The sequence below is a fragment of the Vulpes lagopus genome, chromosome 2, assembly GCF_018345385.1.
Source record: "Vulpes lagopus strain Blue_001 chromosome 2, ASM1834538v1, whole genome shotgun sequence".
NCBI lineage: Eukaryota > Metazoa > Chordata > Mammalia > Carnivora > Canidae > Vulpes > Vulpes lagopus.
Window position 1 is genome coordinate 42,324,708 of NC_054825.1, and position 19,289 is coordinate 42,343,996.

The following is a 19,289-nucleotide window of genomic DNA, read 5'->3' on the forward strand; positions in this document are numbered from 1 at the left end:
GCGCCCCGCCCCCCCGCCGCGGCCCGACCCGGCGTCGGGCGGCCCAATCAGCGGCGCGGCCTTGCGCCCCGCCCCCCGCCGCGCCCTATACTTACCCCGGCGGGGTCGGCCCCGCCACCGCAGGCGTCGTTGGGCCTGTGCTCCCCGCGCGCCCCCCTCCGCCGCCGCGGGCCCGAGCCCCGCCGCTCTCCTTCGTCGCCTGTGTGTGTCCGCGGCGGCCGGCGCCATGCGGCTGGGCTCGAGGCCCGCGGCGCTGGGGCTGCTGCTGCTGTGCTTGGCGGCCGCGGGGGCCGGGGACGCCGAGGAGCTGCACTACCCGCAGGGCGAGCACCGCAGCGACTACGACCGGGAGGCGCTGCTGGGCGGCCAGGTGAGGCCAGGCCCGGGGGGGCTCGCACGCCGCGGCGGCCGCGGGCTTTGTCCCGGGACACGGGGGCGGCGGGACCGGGTGACGGCCCAGCGCGCGCGGGCGGCGGGGGCCGCGGGGTCGCGGCGGGTCGCCCCACGCCGGGCGCGGGGGCTGCGGCGAGCCCTGCTCCTCCTCCATCTTGCCCGCCGCTGACGCCCCCCCGTGTCGCCTTTGCCCCCAAAGGAAGAAGTCGACGAATATGTGAAACTCTCCCCCGAAGAGCAACACAAGAGGCTGAAGTCGATCATACAGAAGATCGACCTGGACTCAGACGGCTTTCTCACCGAAAGTAAGGGCGTCCCGCACCGCTAACAATGGAGGAGTCCCTTTGTGGGACGCCGGCGGCCGGGCCGCGGGGCTGCTTGTCGCGCGCAGGTTGCCAGCGCCGCAGCGGACCGCAGGGGTTCAGTGGGTTCATGTCCGGAAGTCTCTGCACGTAGGTCCCGAGTCAGACAGTCGGTGCTTCCCCCAGGAATACGCACACCTCGTTGGCCCGGTCCGTGTGTGCAGGTTGTCCACTGAACAAGCACCCTGTCCCTCCTGACTTGCATCAGTGTCCGCTGATGAGACCGCTTATGGCATTACGTGATTCGTTGGCCCCTTGACATAGGCTTCGTTAGGAATGTAAGGGTTTGCATCTTTTTTTTTTTTTTAGAAGTAGAAAAAAAAAAGACCTGTTGCACCCAGAGGGGTGAGTGCCTTTCTAAAATGAGGTGCAAAGCCAGGACTAGAATGCAGACTTCTTGCTCGTAATTCAGTTTGTAAATATCATTCACATAAAAAAAAAAGTCTGAAAAAAAAAAACACAAAAAAAGAAAACCAAAAATAAAGGTCTGAAGGGAACCTGGCTGGCTTAGTTGGTGGAGCGAGCAATTCTTGAGAACCAGCCCCACGTTGCGCATAGAGCTTACTTTAAAAAAAAAAAAAAAGATCTGAGCGATCTTAGGTAGGTTCTCCAGTTAGAAATGAGATGCACAGAATATTAAGAGTGCTCATTTGCTGCACAACTCTTTCTCCTCGTTGCTTAATTCAAGTGGTGAACCCTATCAACTTTCCAAGTTGATCTTTCCTTTTTTCTTTTTTAAGATTTTATTTATTTATTCATGAGAGACACAGAGAGAGAGAGAGAGGCAGAGACACAGGCAGAGGGAGAAGCAGCCTCCATGCAGGGAGCCTGATGCAGGACTGGATCCCAGGACCCCGGGGTCACGCCCCGAGCCAAAGGCAGGTGCTCAACCACTGAGCCACCCAGGCGTCCCCCAAGTTGATCTTTCCAAAAAATTCAGGGGATATTTTGCTATAATTCTTTTTTTTTAAGATTTTATTTATTTATTCATTAGAGACACACACACAGAGAGAGAGGCAGAGACACAGGTAGAGGGAGAAGCAGGCTCCAAGGAGGAGCCTGATGTGAGACTGATTCCGTGACTCCAGGATCACGCCCTGGGCTGAAGGCAGACGCTCAATCACTAGCCACCCAGGGATCCCTATTTTGCTATAATTCTTAGTTAAATGCTGCTCACCACCTAAGGACTGAAGCTGCTGGAGAGAGAATTGCAAACTAATTGGTAAATTTAAGATGTGTTGTCAGTAAAATTGCTGCCCTCGGGAATATTAAGGCTTTGGTTTCTCTACTTAAAATAAAAACAAGAGCTTTAGACTCTAGTTGCCCTCTAAGAATAGGTCTGTTTATCTTTGATTACACTAGCACAAACACAGAAGAAACTGATTTGGAAGCCTTTGTAGTACCTCTCTGTAAGGGCCTGTAAATATTCAAATATTTAATAATAAACTTTTTAAAGTTAAAAGGAACTTAGTTCCTTGCATTTTGAGAGCCAGGACTGGGCTCAGGCTCTTGCGAGAGAACTAAATTCAGTGGAAGGAGTTTGGGCTTTGGAACCAAACTTAGGTTTGAATCTGGATTCTGCTACTTACTGGCTGTGAGTCCTCAATTCCAAATAGTAATTTCTTGAGGTGTAAAAGAAATTAGAAATGGAAATGGAAAATGATTAGAATTGCCTGTTTTGAAGATCAGAGACAATATATGCAGAGGACCTGATATATAATTGTTCAATGCACAGTTGCCATAATAATTATAATTCTACCCTAATTTAGAGTTTCAGGAGTGACAAAATGTCTTTACTTTTCTATTCAACTGACCTCCCCCAGACCAATAAAGGGGTACCACTCTTTAAACCCAATGGTATATCTTTAAACCAGATGGTATACGCTTGCTATCCTTGCAAATATTCATGCCCGCCCCCACCTTTTTTCTATAATGCAATGTAGAAAATATCTCTGATTTTTTTAAGTTGATCTGAATGTGGACATTAGAGATTTAGAAACTTACCCCCTATGTCTTCAGGTACCAAGTTAAGACAGCTGTTGCAAGAAGCACTTAAATCATAATGGCTACCCATAACTTTTGTTAAAATTTCCTCGGAAGTTTTATGATGGGTGAAGGACATACACGGTAACAATGTTTCTCAAATTTCAGTCACTTCAATACGTTTTCCTCAATTTAGGCCAGAGCCATTTACCTATCTATTATTTACTTAGTGTAGTTTTAATTCAATCCAACATAAAATTTATTTTAAAGGGAAACTTTATATTACTTTCTTTTTTTTTTAATCACTTAAAAAAAAAAGATTTGTTGTTTATTCATGAAAGACACAGACTGAGAGAGAGAGGCAGTGACATAGGCAGAGGAAGAAGCAGGCCCTTCGTAGGGAGCCCGATGCAGAACTCAATCCGGGATCTGGGGATCACGACCTGAGCTGAAGGCAGGTGCCCAACCACTAAGCCACCCAGGCGTCCCTTATATTACTTTCATAAATGGAAAACTTTTTTCTAATACGTTAGAATAAATAGGTGGTTATTAACATATTTGTACTTCCTGAGAGATCTGTGATAGCTAGCAAACATTATCTGCAATTTTGTGGATGATAATTTTTAAAAGTCAAGTACTATTTTGGCCAATTGGCAATTCATTTAACAAATAACTTATTGAGCCAGGTACTTTCTAGGCATTTAGAGTACCTCAATGAATAAAACATACCCAAACTCTGTACTCAAGGGGCTTGCATTCTATTTGGATCACATATTGTTATATTCTTAAGACTCCAAACCACTCTCACCACTTTCTGTTCTTATTTCTATGAATACAACTAGACTAATTCTCAGTATTTGAAAACACTCAAGATTTTTTCCTTTGGAGAAAGTTTAGACACCATCCACTTCCATAAATACCAAAATTACTGTCAACATTCATTTGTGTTCTGGGAAATTCTCATAGGCGAACTCAGTTCGTGGATTCAGATGTCTTTTAAGCATTATGCTATGCAAGAAGCAAAACAACAGTTTGTTGAATATGACAAAAACAATGATGGTAGTGTGTCATGGGATGAATACAACATTCAGATGTATGATCGTGTGATCGACTTTGATGAGAACACTGCTCTGGATGATGCAGAAGAGGAATCTTTTAGGCAGGTGAGTGTGTGCGCAAGCTGTTCCTTTTGATCGTATCTGTTTGTTTTTCCTTCCTGCATGAATGAGCACAAGAGAGTCTGAGGTCATAGATTGGGATCGCCTTGTTCTCTGGGCAATCACCCGTTCCACTTCAGTGGTCATTTTGATGGTTTCCTTTCTGGCCATATTTTGGCCTCTTTTTCTGCACTACCTAAACTATCTTTGCATCTGTTTTTCTCACATTTGTCCTCATTTCCAGAGTTGCTTTTTAGCGTGTTTTGAATATGTATCTCAATATTTTATCTTTTGTTATAATTGAACAGTTTCCTATCATAGTTACTAAGACAATAGAGGTGCTATCTATTTTTAAAGAGTTTAAGATTGAGTAATATTGAGTAATATTCCATCGTGTGTATATATCACACTTTATCCATCTACTGATGGATAGTTGGGTTGCCTCAACTTTTTGGCTATTGTAAATAATGCTGCTATGAACATGGGTGTACAAATACCTCGTTAAGACCCTGATTTTAATTCTTTTGGGTATACACCCCAAAATGGAATTTTTGGATCATATAGTAATTCTGTTTTCAGTTTTTTGAGGAACTGCCATATGGTCTTCCATAGAGGGTACACCATTTAAACTAACAAGTTTTTGGAGATTTAGTATCACTATGAGTTTTGTTGATTCTCATGGTTTAATTTGTCAAAATTTAAAAATGTCTTGTTCTAATGCTTCTTAAGCAAAGATGAGGAAGACAATTTTGATTTAGGAATTAAGAATTTTTAATTTAGTAATTTGTAGGAACTTTTCAAGACAAAGGACTACAAGCTTAAGAAATTGCTAGTTCAGGACGCCTGGGTGGCTCAGCAGTTGAGTGTCTGCCTTTGGCTCAGGGCGTGATCCTGGTCCGGAGATGGAGTCCCACATCCGGCTCCCAGTGTGGAGCCTCCTTCCCCCTCTGCTTGTGTCTCTGCCTCTCTCTCTGAGTCTCTCATGAATAAATAAAATCTTAAAAAAGAAAAATTGCTATTTCGTTCGATACTTTTATATTTCAGAGGTAACCATGGCAACTTTTTTTTTTTAAGATTTTATTTTATTTATTTTAAAGAGAGAAAGAACATGAAGGGAGAGGGGCAAGCAGACTCCCCCTGAGAGCATAGCCTGATACAGGGCTCAATTCCAGGACCCTGAGATTATGACCTGAGCCAAAATCAAGATTCAGACACTTAGCTGACTGAGCCACCCAGGCACCCCATTATAAAGACATTTTTTGAAAAGATAGTTTTTTATATGTGGAAAAAATAAAACTAAATACCTTGTTGCAAACTGTTATTCCCAAAATATTAGTCAAGAGTGCTAGGAAAACAGTTGAGCCTCTTACATTCCTTAATTATCCCATTGTAGTATCTATATGCCTTTTAGTTTGTGTGTGGCCATATTTATCATTGTACATGCTACTTATCTTAGAATCATATTGGCCACTTTAACTTTTTGAGTCCTTATTGATGATTATTCTTTGACAACCCAGGAATATCTCTAAATAAGATATTATCTCATGTCTCTCTTCATGTCTCTACATAAAGTTCTAATCATAATGCTTTATTAGAATTTGATATCAATAACCCCCTAAAAGTAGACATGGGGTATAAAGATGAACTCAGAAACTTCCACATTATTCTTCAAAATAAAAAAGCAAGGATAAAGAATGAATCAGTGTTAATCAAAGTTAACAGACTTACTAACATTATACCGTAACTAATCATCAAAAGTAATTGAATATCTAAAGGAAAGGAAATTTTTCTATATGGAAGCCTAATAAAAAAAACCCAGTAACAACAAAGAGGCACCTGGGTGGATCATTCAGTTAAGCTTCCAACTCTTGCTTTTAGCTCAGGTTGTGGTCTCAGGGTCTTAAGATGAAGGCCCCTGTTGGGCTCTGCACTCAGCCAGGAGTCTGTTTCTCCTGCTCCCCCACCCCACCCCCCACTGTGTTCTCTCTCTCTCTCTCTCTCTCTCTCTCAAGTCTTTTAAAAGCCTAAAAACAGTTTGATGCTTGAATTTTACCTTATTTTTAGTAAGTTTCCATGTAGAGAATAGCGACAACCTGTAATAACAAGCCTCTTATGCTGTGAAATGTCTGAAAAAGCAGTTCTTTATGTATGATGAACAAGTATAGTCAGCACTTTGAAGCAGGATAACTAAAGTTTGGGGACCTACCTGGCAAAAGTTCAATTGGTGTGACTTCCAAAGCCAGCTGTTGATGGCGCGTGTACAAGCAACATTTATTTATGTGAGATATAACCTGGCATGCGGCTAGTCAGGATCTTTAAGGCCTAGACTTTTGTGGTATCAGGTGTTAATAGATTTCCTCATGTAAAATCCTTAGTCTGCCAAAAGATGGCAGTTTTGTACTTCGCAAGTTTCTGTTACAATATAAAAATAAATGATGATGGTCATTTCTACCTTTTTACTACTGTATGTAGGTAGCACTTTCTACTACTCTCCACTAGAATACAATATTTTTACACAGAAGAAAAAAAGTGTGCTAAGATTTTATGAAACTGACAGCCTTTTTGTTATCTTTCGGCATTTTGGAAAGTCTATATTGGCTTCTTTGAGTTGCTCTTAAATTGTTTTCTTCAAATGAACATGAATAAAAATTTTATTATTTCATTTTATTTTAAAAATCTTAGAAATGTGAACCAGAAAATTACTTTCCTTAATTTTTTTAAAAACCAATCTGAGCTTGCTGAAAGAGATCCTTTCTTTCCATAGGCAAATTTGGCCAAATTCAGCTCCCACTGCTGAAACTGGACCTTTTTGCTCCAAACTGAAGGGTTCTTTCATAAGGAAATCTAAGCACTTAGTATTTTGAATGGTGGTTTATTCAAAAAGAACTTGATTGACTCAACAAAGTACCTCAAATTCTAGTTTGTCTACTTTTCCCCATGTTAAACCCCTAAACATGAAGTGTAAATTATTTGGTCTACTTATTTGAAATTAAGAAACGTTAAGTTAAAAGCAGCTATTTGGAAACAAATTTGTTCTTTTTCTGTCATGATTTGGTAAGTGTAACTGGCTAGTGGAATCTGGATGGTTTAAAAGATGAATTCTTGGGGGAAGAGTAAATCAGTCATTGTAAAAGAACTAGTGTTTCAGTAAATGACTGCTACCTAACTAACCTCTATTCTAGAAAACTGAAAAGAGCATTTCTTCTCAACAGTGAGACACATAAATTACAAGCTCCTAAAATATTTGAAATGGTGTGTATTTTTTTAAGTGCTGTTTAATACATACAGTTTATAGAAAAGAGAGTTCTTCCCAATAATACTCAAAATGGAATTTACGGAGGATTAGCAGTATAGCACTATTGGCTTCCAAGGCTCTTGATTACAGAATTACCTTTGAGAAATGCATTAAAAGCAGCCTTGTCTCTAATAGCTGCTACTTGATTTACTTCTTGAGCATACTTTACAAAAAGAGAAAAAGAAAGGTGGGTGAGAAAGTAGAAAAGTGTGTTTACTTAACCTCAAAATAGGTCCTCTTCAGCTTTTGATGTGTTTATGCCTGAGCATACATAATTATTAGGACTATAAAGAGATTACCAAGAGTAGGCTTCCAAATATTAGATACCTATACCAAAAATATTCTTAAATGAGGACTATTTTTCTAAAACCTGTTAACATTTCTGCAAAGTCATTCCAAGGACCAGAAACAATTTGAAAATGACATATCAAGGGACGCCTGGGTGGCTCAGTGGTTGAGCATCGGCTTTCTGCTCCGGGTGGGACGCCTGGGATCGAGTCCCACATTGGGAGCCTAATAGGGAGCCTGCTTCTCCCTCTGCCTATGTCTGCCTCTCTCTGTGTCTTTCAGGAAGGAAGGAAGGAAGGAAGGAAGGAAGGAAGGAAGGAAGGAAGGAAGGAAGGAAGGGGGGAGGGAGGGAGGGAGGGAGGGAGGAAGGAAGGAAGCAAGGAAGGAAGGAAGGAAGGAAGGAAGGAAGGAAGAAGGAAGGAAGGGAGGGAAAGAAGAAGAAAATGACATGAAGAATTAATATGTAGTGTGAATTTATTGCTTTTTGGGCACTCAAAAAAGCTGAGATTATTTTTTAGTTTTTTTTTTTTAATTTTTATTTATTTATTTATTCATGAGAGACACAGAGAGAGAAAGAGGCAGAGACACAGGCAGAGGGAGAAGCAGGCTCCATGCAGGGAGCCTGACATGGGACTCGATCCCGGGTCTCCAGGATCACGCCCTGGGCTAAAGGCGGCGCTAAACTGCTGAGCCACCTGGGCTGCCCTATTTTTTAGTTTTTAAGATTTTAATATTATTTATGCATGAGAGATAAAGAGAGGCAGAGACACAGAGGGAGAAGGACGCTCCCTGCAGGGAACCCAATGCAGGACTTGATCCTGAGACCCCGGGGTCACACCCTGAGCCAAAGACAGACGCCAACCACTGAACCACCCAGGCGTCCCCTCTGACACCCCTCTCAATAAACCATTTAATTTCCATTTTCTATCAGTAATAATAATATGTAACACATTACATCTTTAAATGCTAAGGTTTTCTAATTGCTTGATAAAGATCCTCATCCCAGTTGTTTAATAGACATTTTTATCCTGATTTTATATTTGAGGAAACTAGAAACATTAAGCAATTTGCCCTAACTTAAGCAAAATGCCCTTATCACAACTGGTAAGTGGCATTGCTGGAATTCAGACCTGCATCTCTGACTCTAACGCAATAGAGTCTGTGTCTCTATTGCTTCCCATAAATGTTTGTTATTTTTCTAACCTACCTTCCAAGGGATAATGTGAAGATGAAATAATGTATGAGAATGTACTTTAGATTTCACATGTCATTTTCAAAGTATGTATAATGATGTTTCCACATGGATGAGACCTTAATCATGTCCAATGTTTAATTTTCAAAGCTTCATTTAAAGGACAAGAAGCGATTTGAGAAAGCAAACCAAGATTCAAGTCCTGGTTTGAATCTTGAAGAATTTATTGCTTTTGAGCATCCTGAAGAAGTTGATTATATGACGGTAAGGAAGAAGTGTTTTGAGCGAATTCTTGAGTGACCAAAACTTTAAAACCTGTTTTTTTCTAAGTCATTAAGATGAATTGTATGACAACTGGAATTTTAAGAGACAGCAAGATCCAGAGTTCTCCCCACTTAAAATTAGAGGTGGGAAAGGTGGGAGGAGGGGTGCTGATGAGAGAGAAGGTAAATCTCCCTGGCTGTTTTCTCCCTCATACCCACGTTACCTTCATTGCCTTCCTCATCCTTTCGGAGCTTTCAGAGTTTTCTCTGCTTTCCAATATCAGTAACATCAGTACTTCCTATTTCATTTACAGCATCAGTTGCAAAAACCTTGGGTCTGGGAAAACATGTCCTTTGGATCCCTCGGGGTGGGAGGGTGCAGCTGCTACTGGCTAATGTATTTGCAACAAGAAGCATAATGAGTCCTCTCATCCTTTTAGTACTTAAAAGAAGTACCAGTTCTTCAGAATTTAGTCTCTACCACAACTTGGCAAGCTTCTTGAGGAGAGAAACTATTATGTTGGAGAAAAGACTAATATAGCAAATAGCTTTATAGAAAATAGACTAAACAGTTATATTGAGGCTTATTGCCTAACCTCAGCCTCTAGTTGTATGGCTTGGTTCTCTGGGTATTTCAGGGACGGAAGACGTAGTAGCTTTATGTTACAAGGGTCATGGTTAGAAGCTGCTGCCTTGAATAACAAGGCTCTAGGTAATGTTTTTTTCCATAGCTGAGGGGTGAGAGATGACCGTTGCCACCACTTTGGCCACTGGGGCTTCTGATTTCTTGCTTGGCACAAAAAACAGAATTAATTTTAGAATAGTGTTGGATGCAATTTGTTTAAATGCCAGCATTGAGACAAGCTAATTGAACCCTACCTAGTGTGGCAGGCAGAGCATGCTGGATATTGGTTCTCTGGGGAATTAAGGAATAATTGAAGACTGGGGATGGGAGTGACCGATGAAAGCAGTGAAATAATTTGGACATAATGTACTATGGCCCCAGAGTACAATGTGACAATGGAATCAAATGGACATGAACAATATTTTGTTGTTGTTTTTTGGTTGTTGTTTTTTTTTTAAGGATTTTATATTTATTTATGAGAAACACAGAGGCAGAGACAGGCAGAGGGAGAAGCAGACTCCCTATAGGGAGCCCAATGCAGGACTCAATCCCACGACCCCAAGATCACGACCTAAGCCAAAGGCAGACGCTCAACTCCTAAGCCACCCAGGCATCCTTTTGGGGTTTTTAAAAAAGATTTTATTTATTCATTCATGAGAATGAATGAACAGAGAGGCAGAGACATAGCCAGAGGGAGAAGCAGGCTCCCTGCAGGGAGCCCAAAGCAGGACTCGATCCCAGGACCCCGGATCACAGACTGAGCCAAAGGCAGATGCTCAACCACTGAGCCATCCAGGTGCTCCATGAACAACATTTTGAAGAGAGCGCATGCAGGAATGTTGACTAAGCACAGGAAGGGTCAGAAATGACTGAGGTTTTGAGCTTGTGTAAAATGATTGAAATGGTAGTACCGTTGACAGAATGGGGTGTGTCAGGATGGGAAAGGATATTCTTCGGTTGTGCCCAGTTGGAGTTGATTATAGCACATAAGAGGTGTGACCATAAAGTGGTATCTCAGAGCAGCTTCTTAATTCGTATTTACCTTAATTTGTTTTGGTGTATACCTTTTTACATTTAAGGCTATATTTGATAAAGGAAAAAGCAGGGTGCAAGATCAACCAGGTAATTTTACTTTGGCTTAAAAATTAGAATTTAGAGATACTTTCATTCTTGCAGTTCCAAAATTTCTTTGAACCATGGCAACATTATTGAAATAAGCCTGTTGTTTCCCAAGAGGATTACTTGAATGGAGGAATCATCATTTTAATTAGTGATTCTTAACTTCTGTTGGATCACAGACTCTTTTAAAAGTAAGGAGCAATTGGAGTGCCTGGGTGGCTCAGTAGGTTAAGCATCCCACTCTTGATTTTGGCTCAGGTCATGATCTCAGAGTTGTGAGATCAAGCCTAGCGCCCGGCTCTGCACTGGTGTGAAGCCTGCTTAGGATTCTCTCTCCCTTGCCCTCTATCCTTCCCCCCCACCCCTCCATCCTCACAGTCGGATTCCTATGCATGCACTCTCACAAAAATAATAAATTATTTTTATTATTATATTTCTGGACTCTACAAAAAAATCACATATTATCATACAAAATATGGAATTATAATTTCAGGAGATTTTCACATTCTCCAAAAGTCATCTTTGGATCTCCAGTTAAGATCTCCTGATTTCTATATATAAAATCTGTAACATTTGATGTTTTTAGAAGCTAACAACTTGTATTTAAGTGTTATTTTATACAGATGTAAAGGAAACCCTTGGATTTGGCTAGAATTGGAGACTTTGAGAATATAATTTTGTTACAATTGTGATGGTAGAGTCTAGATCGAAAGGTATTTGGGTAGCAACAGATAGTGAAGAAATGAGAAGGGTCAATGGAAGCTATAAGACATCTGGCATGGAAGAAAAGAAACCAGGATAAGATGTGTTTAAAGGTATAGAAGAAGGAGCTAACAGAGAAGTGATTGGCACTTTAGAAGAGGCCAGAGTTAAGAGGGAAAGAAAGCACTCAGGAAATGAGCAAGTATGGGATCTAGGAAGAATGTTGGGGGCCTCACCCTAGAGAAGGGGGTAGGATAACTAACTCCTGATATTGAGAGAAGGATGAGAGAAATAGGCATAAAAATAGAGGTAATTAAAGATGAGAATGCAATGCTGGTTAACAGGCATTACAGAAAACCTGTACCTTTTTTGGAAAAATGTGCAGGTCTTTGCCAAGAGAGTATTTAGAGCGTTGCAGTAAGACTCAAAGTGGAATTTTCAAAAAACAGCTTTAGAGCATGTTAGGGAAACTGAGGCATAGACAGACTTTCAAGCTACAATGAGAGCCCACTGAAATGAGAAAAAATTAATTTATAAGGATTAGGTTTATATTTCTGTTTCTCTTTCTTTTAGACTTTATGATTCTGGAATAAAGGAGACCATGATGTGGGTCTGCTGTGCAGGGTGGAAACTGGCAAAGTAAGAAAAGGTAGAAGAAGATATAGGAAGATAATAAGGAAAGTACTGAAAAGGCTGATCATTAAACAGGTCATCTTGGGTCAAGTATAACTAGAAAGGATGTAATCTTTGGGTTAGAGAGTACTGGTTAATAAGAAGCCATGATAAGAATGAGAAACAGATCTGGGGCAGTTTGGGGTAGATGGCATAGATTTGGTGGAAGAGGAAGCAAGAAGGTGTAGGTTTATGGGGGACTGGCACCTTTGATTTACATCGGGAGGCAGAACAATAGTTCTATGCAAAGGGATCTAAGATAAAGGTTCTTTTGGGGTTGTTAATGGACTGGAGGGAAAGTGAAGTTAAGGAAGACCAGGGTAGTAAGAAGTGTCCTTCTGGAGAAGAAGGGGAACATGTAGAAAATAGTGTGACTTTAGGGCCCAGGTTGTTTAGGAGGGCAAAGTGGAGTTCTCCACAGTAGAAGCTTAAAAATGTTGAATTTAAAGCTATTCGATATTTGTGGTTTTATTCCTCCCTCTAAATCCCATTGTTTATCTAGATTGTTTTGCAAGAGTAGACAACAAAAATGAATACTCCTAAAGAAGTCTATACTGGAATAGATTCAGATGGTGGTGGGAAAATTTTGTGACTAATTGTTTTACTTTGTCTTTTTATGAACATGCAATAGGAATTTGTCATTCAGGAAGCTTTAGAAGAACATGATAAAAATGGTGATGGATTTGTTAGTTTAGAAGAATTTCTTGGTGACTACAGACGGGATCCAAGTAAGTACCCTGGGTGTGTGGAAGGAGGAAATAAAGCATGGAGTTAAAAAAGAAAGAAACTGAGAGACAGTCTTGCCCATCAAGAGCTCTGTGTGACAGAGGGAAGTGGACCAAGAGGACCTGCGCCTGATTTCTGCTTGTTCTACCAGGTTAAATATAATACAAGCAAAACAGTAGGACTTAACCAGCTTATGTGAGAATCTGTCTTGCTCACTTTTAGTTCACATGTGGATTCAAACATTTTTCTCCCTTTTCAAACAAATGTAATGTAATGTTCAGTTCAAATGAGTGAGGAAGTAAAGGTTGATGTTTTTAAACAAAATCCTGTACCTTTGCATGTAGATCTTAAAAGAAAGACACAAAATACTGTAAATACTGCTATAGACTGTGGAAGGTGTCTCACTGAGTGTTTGAAATATGAGGAGTTTGCATATGCAGCTTTTTCTCTTCACAGCTGTCTTTTCAGAATTGTCTAAAAGCAACAGTTACTGCAAATTTCGCTTTAAAATCACACATAGTTTTCTTGATAAGCACATGTAGAAAGCTTTATATAGTCACACGATGTACATAAAAACATTACCCAGCTCAACTGTGGCAAAACTACGATGTTTCTGAACAAGGAACAGAAGTTAATAGACTTACTAGTTTGTGATAAGACACATCAATTTACAAACCCTAAGTCGTTTAGACTTAGGTGTCACTTGAAAATTATATAGTGTGTACTTATGTCAGGACTTTTCAGGTAAGTAGATCTGTTTCATTGGGCTTCCTTTATGTAGCAAGCTTTAAGTTCATTTCCTTTATGCCAGGGATGTACCAAACTTCTTATTGGATACATGTTATATTGTGTATGCATATCGTGTTTTATTTTTTCTATTAAGCAGCAAATGAAGATCCAGAGTGGATACTGGTTGAGAAAGATAGGTTCCTGAATGATTATGACAAAGATAATGATGGCAGACTTGACCCCCAAGAGCTGTTGTCTTGGGTAGTACCCAATAATCAGGGCATTGCCCAAGAAGAGGTGAGTGTTACGAAGGGACTGTATCTCCTCCCCGCCCACCCCCCCCGCCCCCCCAGATTCGGTGCTATTGGTAGGAAGTTCAAAGCCTTAAGCTGAAGAAAGAAGTAATGCAGTTGTTTATTTAGGATGTGTGCATTGCTGTTTCTTGACTTAAATCTGTCACCTGTTTTAGATTGTCAAGGAGACAAGGAAGTTAAGATTATATCATGTATTAATTTGATCGTACAGTGATTTAAATAATAAAAGTTTATCATTTACCTGTAGGGGCCCAAAGTGGGTTATATTAATTTGCCTTAACCTTGAGATATCTTAAATTGGAGTTGAGTGTGGAATGGAGGCAGAACCTAGCAGAAATTAAGAAAGGAGGGGATAATGAGAAAAGCTGTAGACAGCCCCAGTTATAATAAATAATAGTTTGAGATACTCAGCAGTGAGTACTTAGCATACCTAAATGACTTTGACAAATCAAATCACATTGAAACATGAACATCCTGCTGAAAATATTAATTATACTTGATTTGTTTTGTTTTAAAGGCTCTTCACCTAATTGATGAAATGGATTTGAACAGTGACAGAAAGCTCTCTGAAGCAGAGATTCTGGAGAACCAGGACTTGTTTCTTACCAGTGAAGCCACAGATTATGGCAGACAGCTTCATGATGAATATTTCTATCATGATGAGCTTTAATCCCTGGGTAGATCTGAATAGAATACTGTCTTCTTTTATAATTAAGTTACCAACTTTACTTTGTGATAAAATACTGATGTTATATTTTACACTCAAGTCTTACCACAGTCAAAATTATCTTAAATGTAGATTGTAATTTTGGCCTTTTTAAAAGAAAAACCAAACCAAACCTGGTATTTATTTCAAAATGTATTGAAATAAAACAATATTGTGCCATATGACAACAAAATCTTTACTAAATATTCCATCTGTTAGTATTGTATTGTGGGAAATTTGAGTTCTATTTCCATACTTGAAAAAAATGGAGGATTTTGGAGATGCCTGAACAATATTATTTAAGTAGTACGTGACTGAGCTATCAATTTTTCTTTTGTTTTAAGTAGGTTTAACTTGGGAACTGACAGAAAGGACATTGTTTTTAGATTTAGCATTTTATTTTAAATCCTTTAAAGGAACCTTTAGAAGGACTTATACCTCACATTTTTAATGTTGAGAAGTTCTGCTTACTTTTAAAATGGTTTCTATAAAGGGTTTTATTGTATGAAATAGAACTTTATATTTTTGCATATGTATAGATAGTAATTATATTTAATGTGTAACTATAGCATTATGGTGTGTGGAATTTGACATTGTCCAGAACTCTTCATTTTTGACTGATTAAAAATGAAATGTCCTATCTTTTTATATGTTTGTTTGTTTTTCTTTGATCTCCCAGATAAACCTTGAATTTAGCATAGGTTTTGTTAAATTATACATTATCTTATCCATTCTTGTATTTGGGTAGTGAGTGTTCTCCAACCTTTAATTATTCTTGCTGCATATTGTTATTTTGTTTTTGTTTTTGTTTTCTTTTTTGATATAAGAATCATGTTACAAGTGAATGTATACCTGACATATTTCAATTGCTATTGTAGTAAATGTGGTCTTGCTGTTTGGTGCTAGAAATAATCCTAAGAATTACACAGGTTGAAAATCAGCATTAGAGCTGGTTAGTTATCAATGGTAGAGCTCAATATGTTATACTGAAAGTAAAATCTTACTTGGTTTGTATTTGTACCTAAATTGTCAGTTTTATTCTTATTCTGGAGACCAAGTTATTTACCTTTGGGGGGAATAAGAAAAGTGAAAAGATGAGGAATTTGTGTTTTCCTAGCCCTTACCCACAGATAGCTTTTCTTTCTTTTTAAAAAAATTAGTTTTACTTGTGAGAGAGGAGGTCAGCTACCTCTTCTGTTAATTTTTTCTCAGAATAAAGTTGTGTCCTCTGTGGCACACCTGGCAATCAGGGGGGCTTAATGAGCCCTTAATGAATATTTGGGAAAACCTGAAGCTCTTTTCTAATAGAATTGACAGCATCTGCCTACCTCTCTCCCGTCTCCATCTTTGCTGTTGTGAAATGTGGGTGCAAGTTGTAAACTTTTATACCATACTGATAGCTTGCTTACCCTGGTATCTAAAATATAAGGTTTTCTTTCTAACCTATAACACCTATCTGGTCACAGCAGTTTAAGAATTAAAGATAGACCATTATTACTCACTTGTCACTTTTCAGCCTTAGTGGGATATTTGGAATAACTAGTTTGATTAGTGTAATAACTTTTTGTTACTAGATTATTCAAAATCTATACCAGAATTGTTAGATCATTGGACCAGATTTTATTTTCATCCTAATGAGTTAAGAATTAGCATTCTAGGGCACCTGGGGGGCTCAGTTGGTTAAGCATCTGCCTTCAGCTCGGGTCATGACCCCGAGTCCTGGGATCGAGCCCCACATCAGGCTCCCTGGTCCGTGGGGAATCTGCTTCTTCTCTTCCCTCTGCCCCTCTCTCCCACTCCCCAATTGTGCTCTCTCTCTCTCAAATGAATAAAACCTTTTTAAAAAATAGCATTCTACATTCAGCCATGATATCATGCAGATATAAGAATTTTGGTGACATTATTAGTGTTCACTAATCTCTGTTCTTAAATTCCTGGCAAGAGGAAGTTACACTTCCTAGCCCCCTTGCAGGTAGACAGTAGCTACTTCTTACCAGTTAAAAGTGAGTGGAAAAAAAAAAAAAAGTGAGTGGAAATAGTGTTTGTCACTCCCACACTAGGACAATGACAATTGTATTTCCTTTCCTATGGCATTGGAGAGAAGACCACTGAGGCCTTCAACTAATCATGTCCACTGATGACGTGGTGGGCCACAGGATCCAAGGGGGGCCTTAATCCCTGAGTGACCTTCAGTGGACTTTGATGATCAAAAAGTAAACTATTATGGGGCACATGGGTGGCTCAGGCAGTTGGGCGTCTGCCTTCAGCTCGGCATGATCCCAGGGTCCTGGGATGGAGCCCTGCGTTGGGCTCTCTGCTCAGCAAGGAGTCTGCATCTGCTTTTCCCTCTGTCCCTCCCACCTGCTTGTCCTCTTCTCTCAAATAAATAAATAAAATCTTTAGAAATAAGAATAAATTTTTACTATGTTAAGCCACTGAGATCTGGTGTGAGGAGGGACGTATATGTTTAATCACAGAGCCTAACTTATCCTGAGTGAAGATTTGGTATTAAACAATTGGCTTTTATAAGCATACAGAGAAAAAAAAAACCATCTCCTTAAAAAGAGTTTCTGTATCTTCTGCTAAGTCAAACTAGAAAAATTTATTTTTAAAAAAAAATTTATTTTTTTTGCATTTTAATATTAGTAAACCTTAAAAATAAAGCTTTTTTATTTTGATAGAATTAGGAAAATTTGAATTAGTCCTTATAGCATGAGAGTAAAAATAGAATGTGCCTTTCTAAATTGTTGGCTGGTCCTAGCTAAAGCACTTAATCACTTCCATTGTTGGACTGCAGGTACTACTTCACAGTGGAAAAGCAGACAGGATTTGTACAAATCAATGTATATGGGGTTCTGATTGGACAAATTTGGAGGACAGAAAATGACTTGTCTAGTTTGTGAAATGAATTTAAAGGAAGCCAAGACATTCAGGGTAAAAGCCATGATGCCGTATTTGCCTTCCTTCTTTCTACTGCAGTTTTTTTGTTTTGTTTTTGTTTTTGTTTTTGTTTTTTTAAGATAGGCTTTATTTTTTAGAGCACATACAGGTCCACAGCAAAATTGAGCAAACAGTACAATGATTTTCTTTTTTTTTTTTTTAATTTAATTTATTTTTTTAAAGATTTTATTTATTTATTCATGAGAGACACACAGAGAGAGAGAGGCAGTGACAGGCAGAGGGAGAAGCAGGCTCCACGCAGGGAGCCCGATGTGGGACTCAATCCTGAGACTCCAGGGTCACGCCCTGGGCTGAAGGCAGAGGCCAAACCACTGAACCACCAGGGATCCCCAAGGTACAGCGATTTTCTATGCAAAATTTCTGCTCACCACATATGCACAGCCTTCGTGTTCCCCAAATCCTGCACCAGAATGGGTATTTGTTACAATCAAGGAACCTACGTTGACATATTGTTACCCGAAGACCATAGTTTACATTAGGATTTACTCTTGGTGTTGCCCATTCTGTGAGTTTGGACAAATATATAATGACATGTATCCACCATTATAGTATACAGAGTAGTTCCATTGCCTTAAGAATCCTCTCTGGGGGGATCCCTGGGTGGCGCAGCGGTTTGGCGCCTGCCTTTGGCCCAGGGCGCGATCCTGGAGACCCGGGATCGAATCCCACATCAGGCTCCCGGTGCATGGAGCCTGCTTCTCCCTCCGCCTGTGTCTCTGCCTCTCTCTCTCTCTGTGACTATCATAAATAAATAAAAAATTAAAAAAAAAAAAAAGAATCCTCTCTGGGGATCCCCGGGTGCCTCAGCAGTTGGGCACCTGCCTTGGGCCCAGGGCGTGATGCTGGGGTCCCAGGATCGAGTTCCACATCAGACTCCCTGCGTGGGACCTGCTTCTCCCTCTGCCTGTGTCTGCCTCTCTCTCTCTCTCTCTCTCTACCTCTGTCTCTCATGAATAAATAAAATATTTTTTTAAAAAAAGAATCCTCTCTGGGCAGCCCAGGTGGCTCAGCGGTTTAGCACCACCTTCAGCCCAGGGTGTGATCCTGGAGACCCAGGATCGAGTCCGCATCGGGCTCCCTGCATGGAGCCTGCTTCTCCCTCTGCCTGCCTCTCTCTCTCTGTGTCTCTCATGAATAAATAATTTTTTTTAAAGTATCCTCTCTGCCTATTTACCCTCCCCACCCAGCCCTTAGCAACCACTGAATTTACTGTCTCCAGTTCTGTCTTTTCAAAAATGTCATGTAGTTAGAATCATACAGTATGTAGCCCTTTGAGATTCCTTTGCAGGTTTAAATATAAGAATAAATCTGTGTTGTTTCTCTAAAGGTATTTGTGTAACGATATTTTAAGTGAGAAATTTCTACTTAAACTATGAAGTCTTTTCCATTTCGAAAAATGGTCTAGTAAAGACAATCAGAGTCAAATTTTTGTTTTGAGATAGAGAGTAGGGGTGAGGGACAGAGGGAGAGGGAGAGAGAGAATCACAAACAGGCTCCACACCGATGGGGCCTGACGTGGGGCTCAATCTCTCGCCCCTGAGATCATGTCCTGAGCTGAAATCAAGAGTCGGACACTGGCTGCCTGAGTGGCTCAGCAGTCCCAAGGATGGAGTCCAGCACTGGGCTCCCTATGGGGAGTCTGCATCTCTCTGTGTGTCTCTCATGAATGAATGCATGCATGAATGAATTAATGAAAATGAATAATCTTAAAAAAAAAAAAAGAGTTGGACACTCAACCATCTGAGCCACTCAGCAGCCCCTGGAGTCAAATTTTTTATAGAAGTATAACGACTAATTTGCTC

The 19,289-nt window shown here is 40.1% G+C and overlaps 1 protein-coding gene across 2 annotated transcripts; it reads left to right on the top strand.

Annotated features, from left to right (window-relative positions):
- The first annotated feature begins 99 nt into the window (after window positions 1-99).
- RCN2 (reticulocalbin 2) lies at window positions 100-15,174 on the top strand. Of its 2 annotated transcripts, none has more exons than XM_041745664.1 (7): window positions 100-370; window positions 593-698; window positions 3,705-3,901; window positions 8,821-8,934; window positions 12,683-12,779; window positions 13,664-13,803; window positions 14,338-15,174. In XM_041745664.1, the coding sequence occupies exons 1-7, from the start codon at window positions 227-229 to the stop codon at window positions 14,488-14,490; spliced, it is 951 nt and encodes a 316-aa protein (XP_041601598.1). In that variant the 5' UTR covers window positions 100-226; the 3' UTR covers window positions 14,491-15,174. The 2 variants fall into 2 exon arrangements, with proteins under 2 accessions (XP_041601598.1, XP_041601597.1); XM_041745663.1 differs by having other exon boundaries at window positions 101-370; window positions 13,661-13,803.
- Window positions 15,175-19,289: the final 4,115 nt, after the last annotated feature.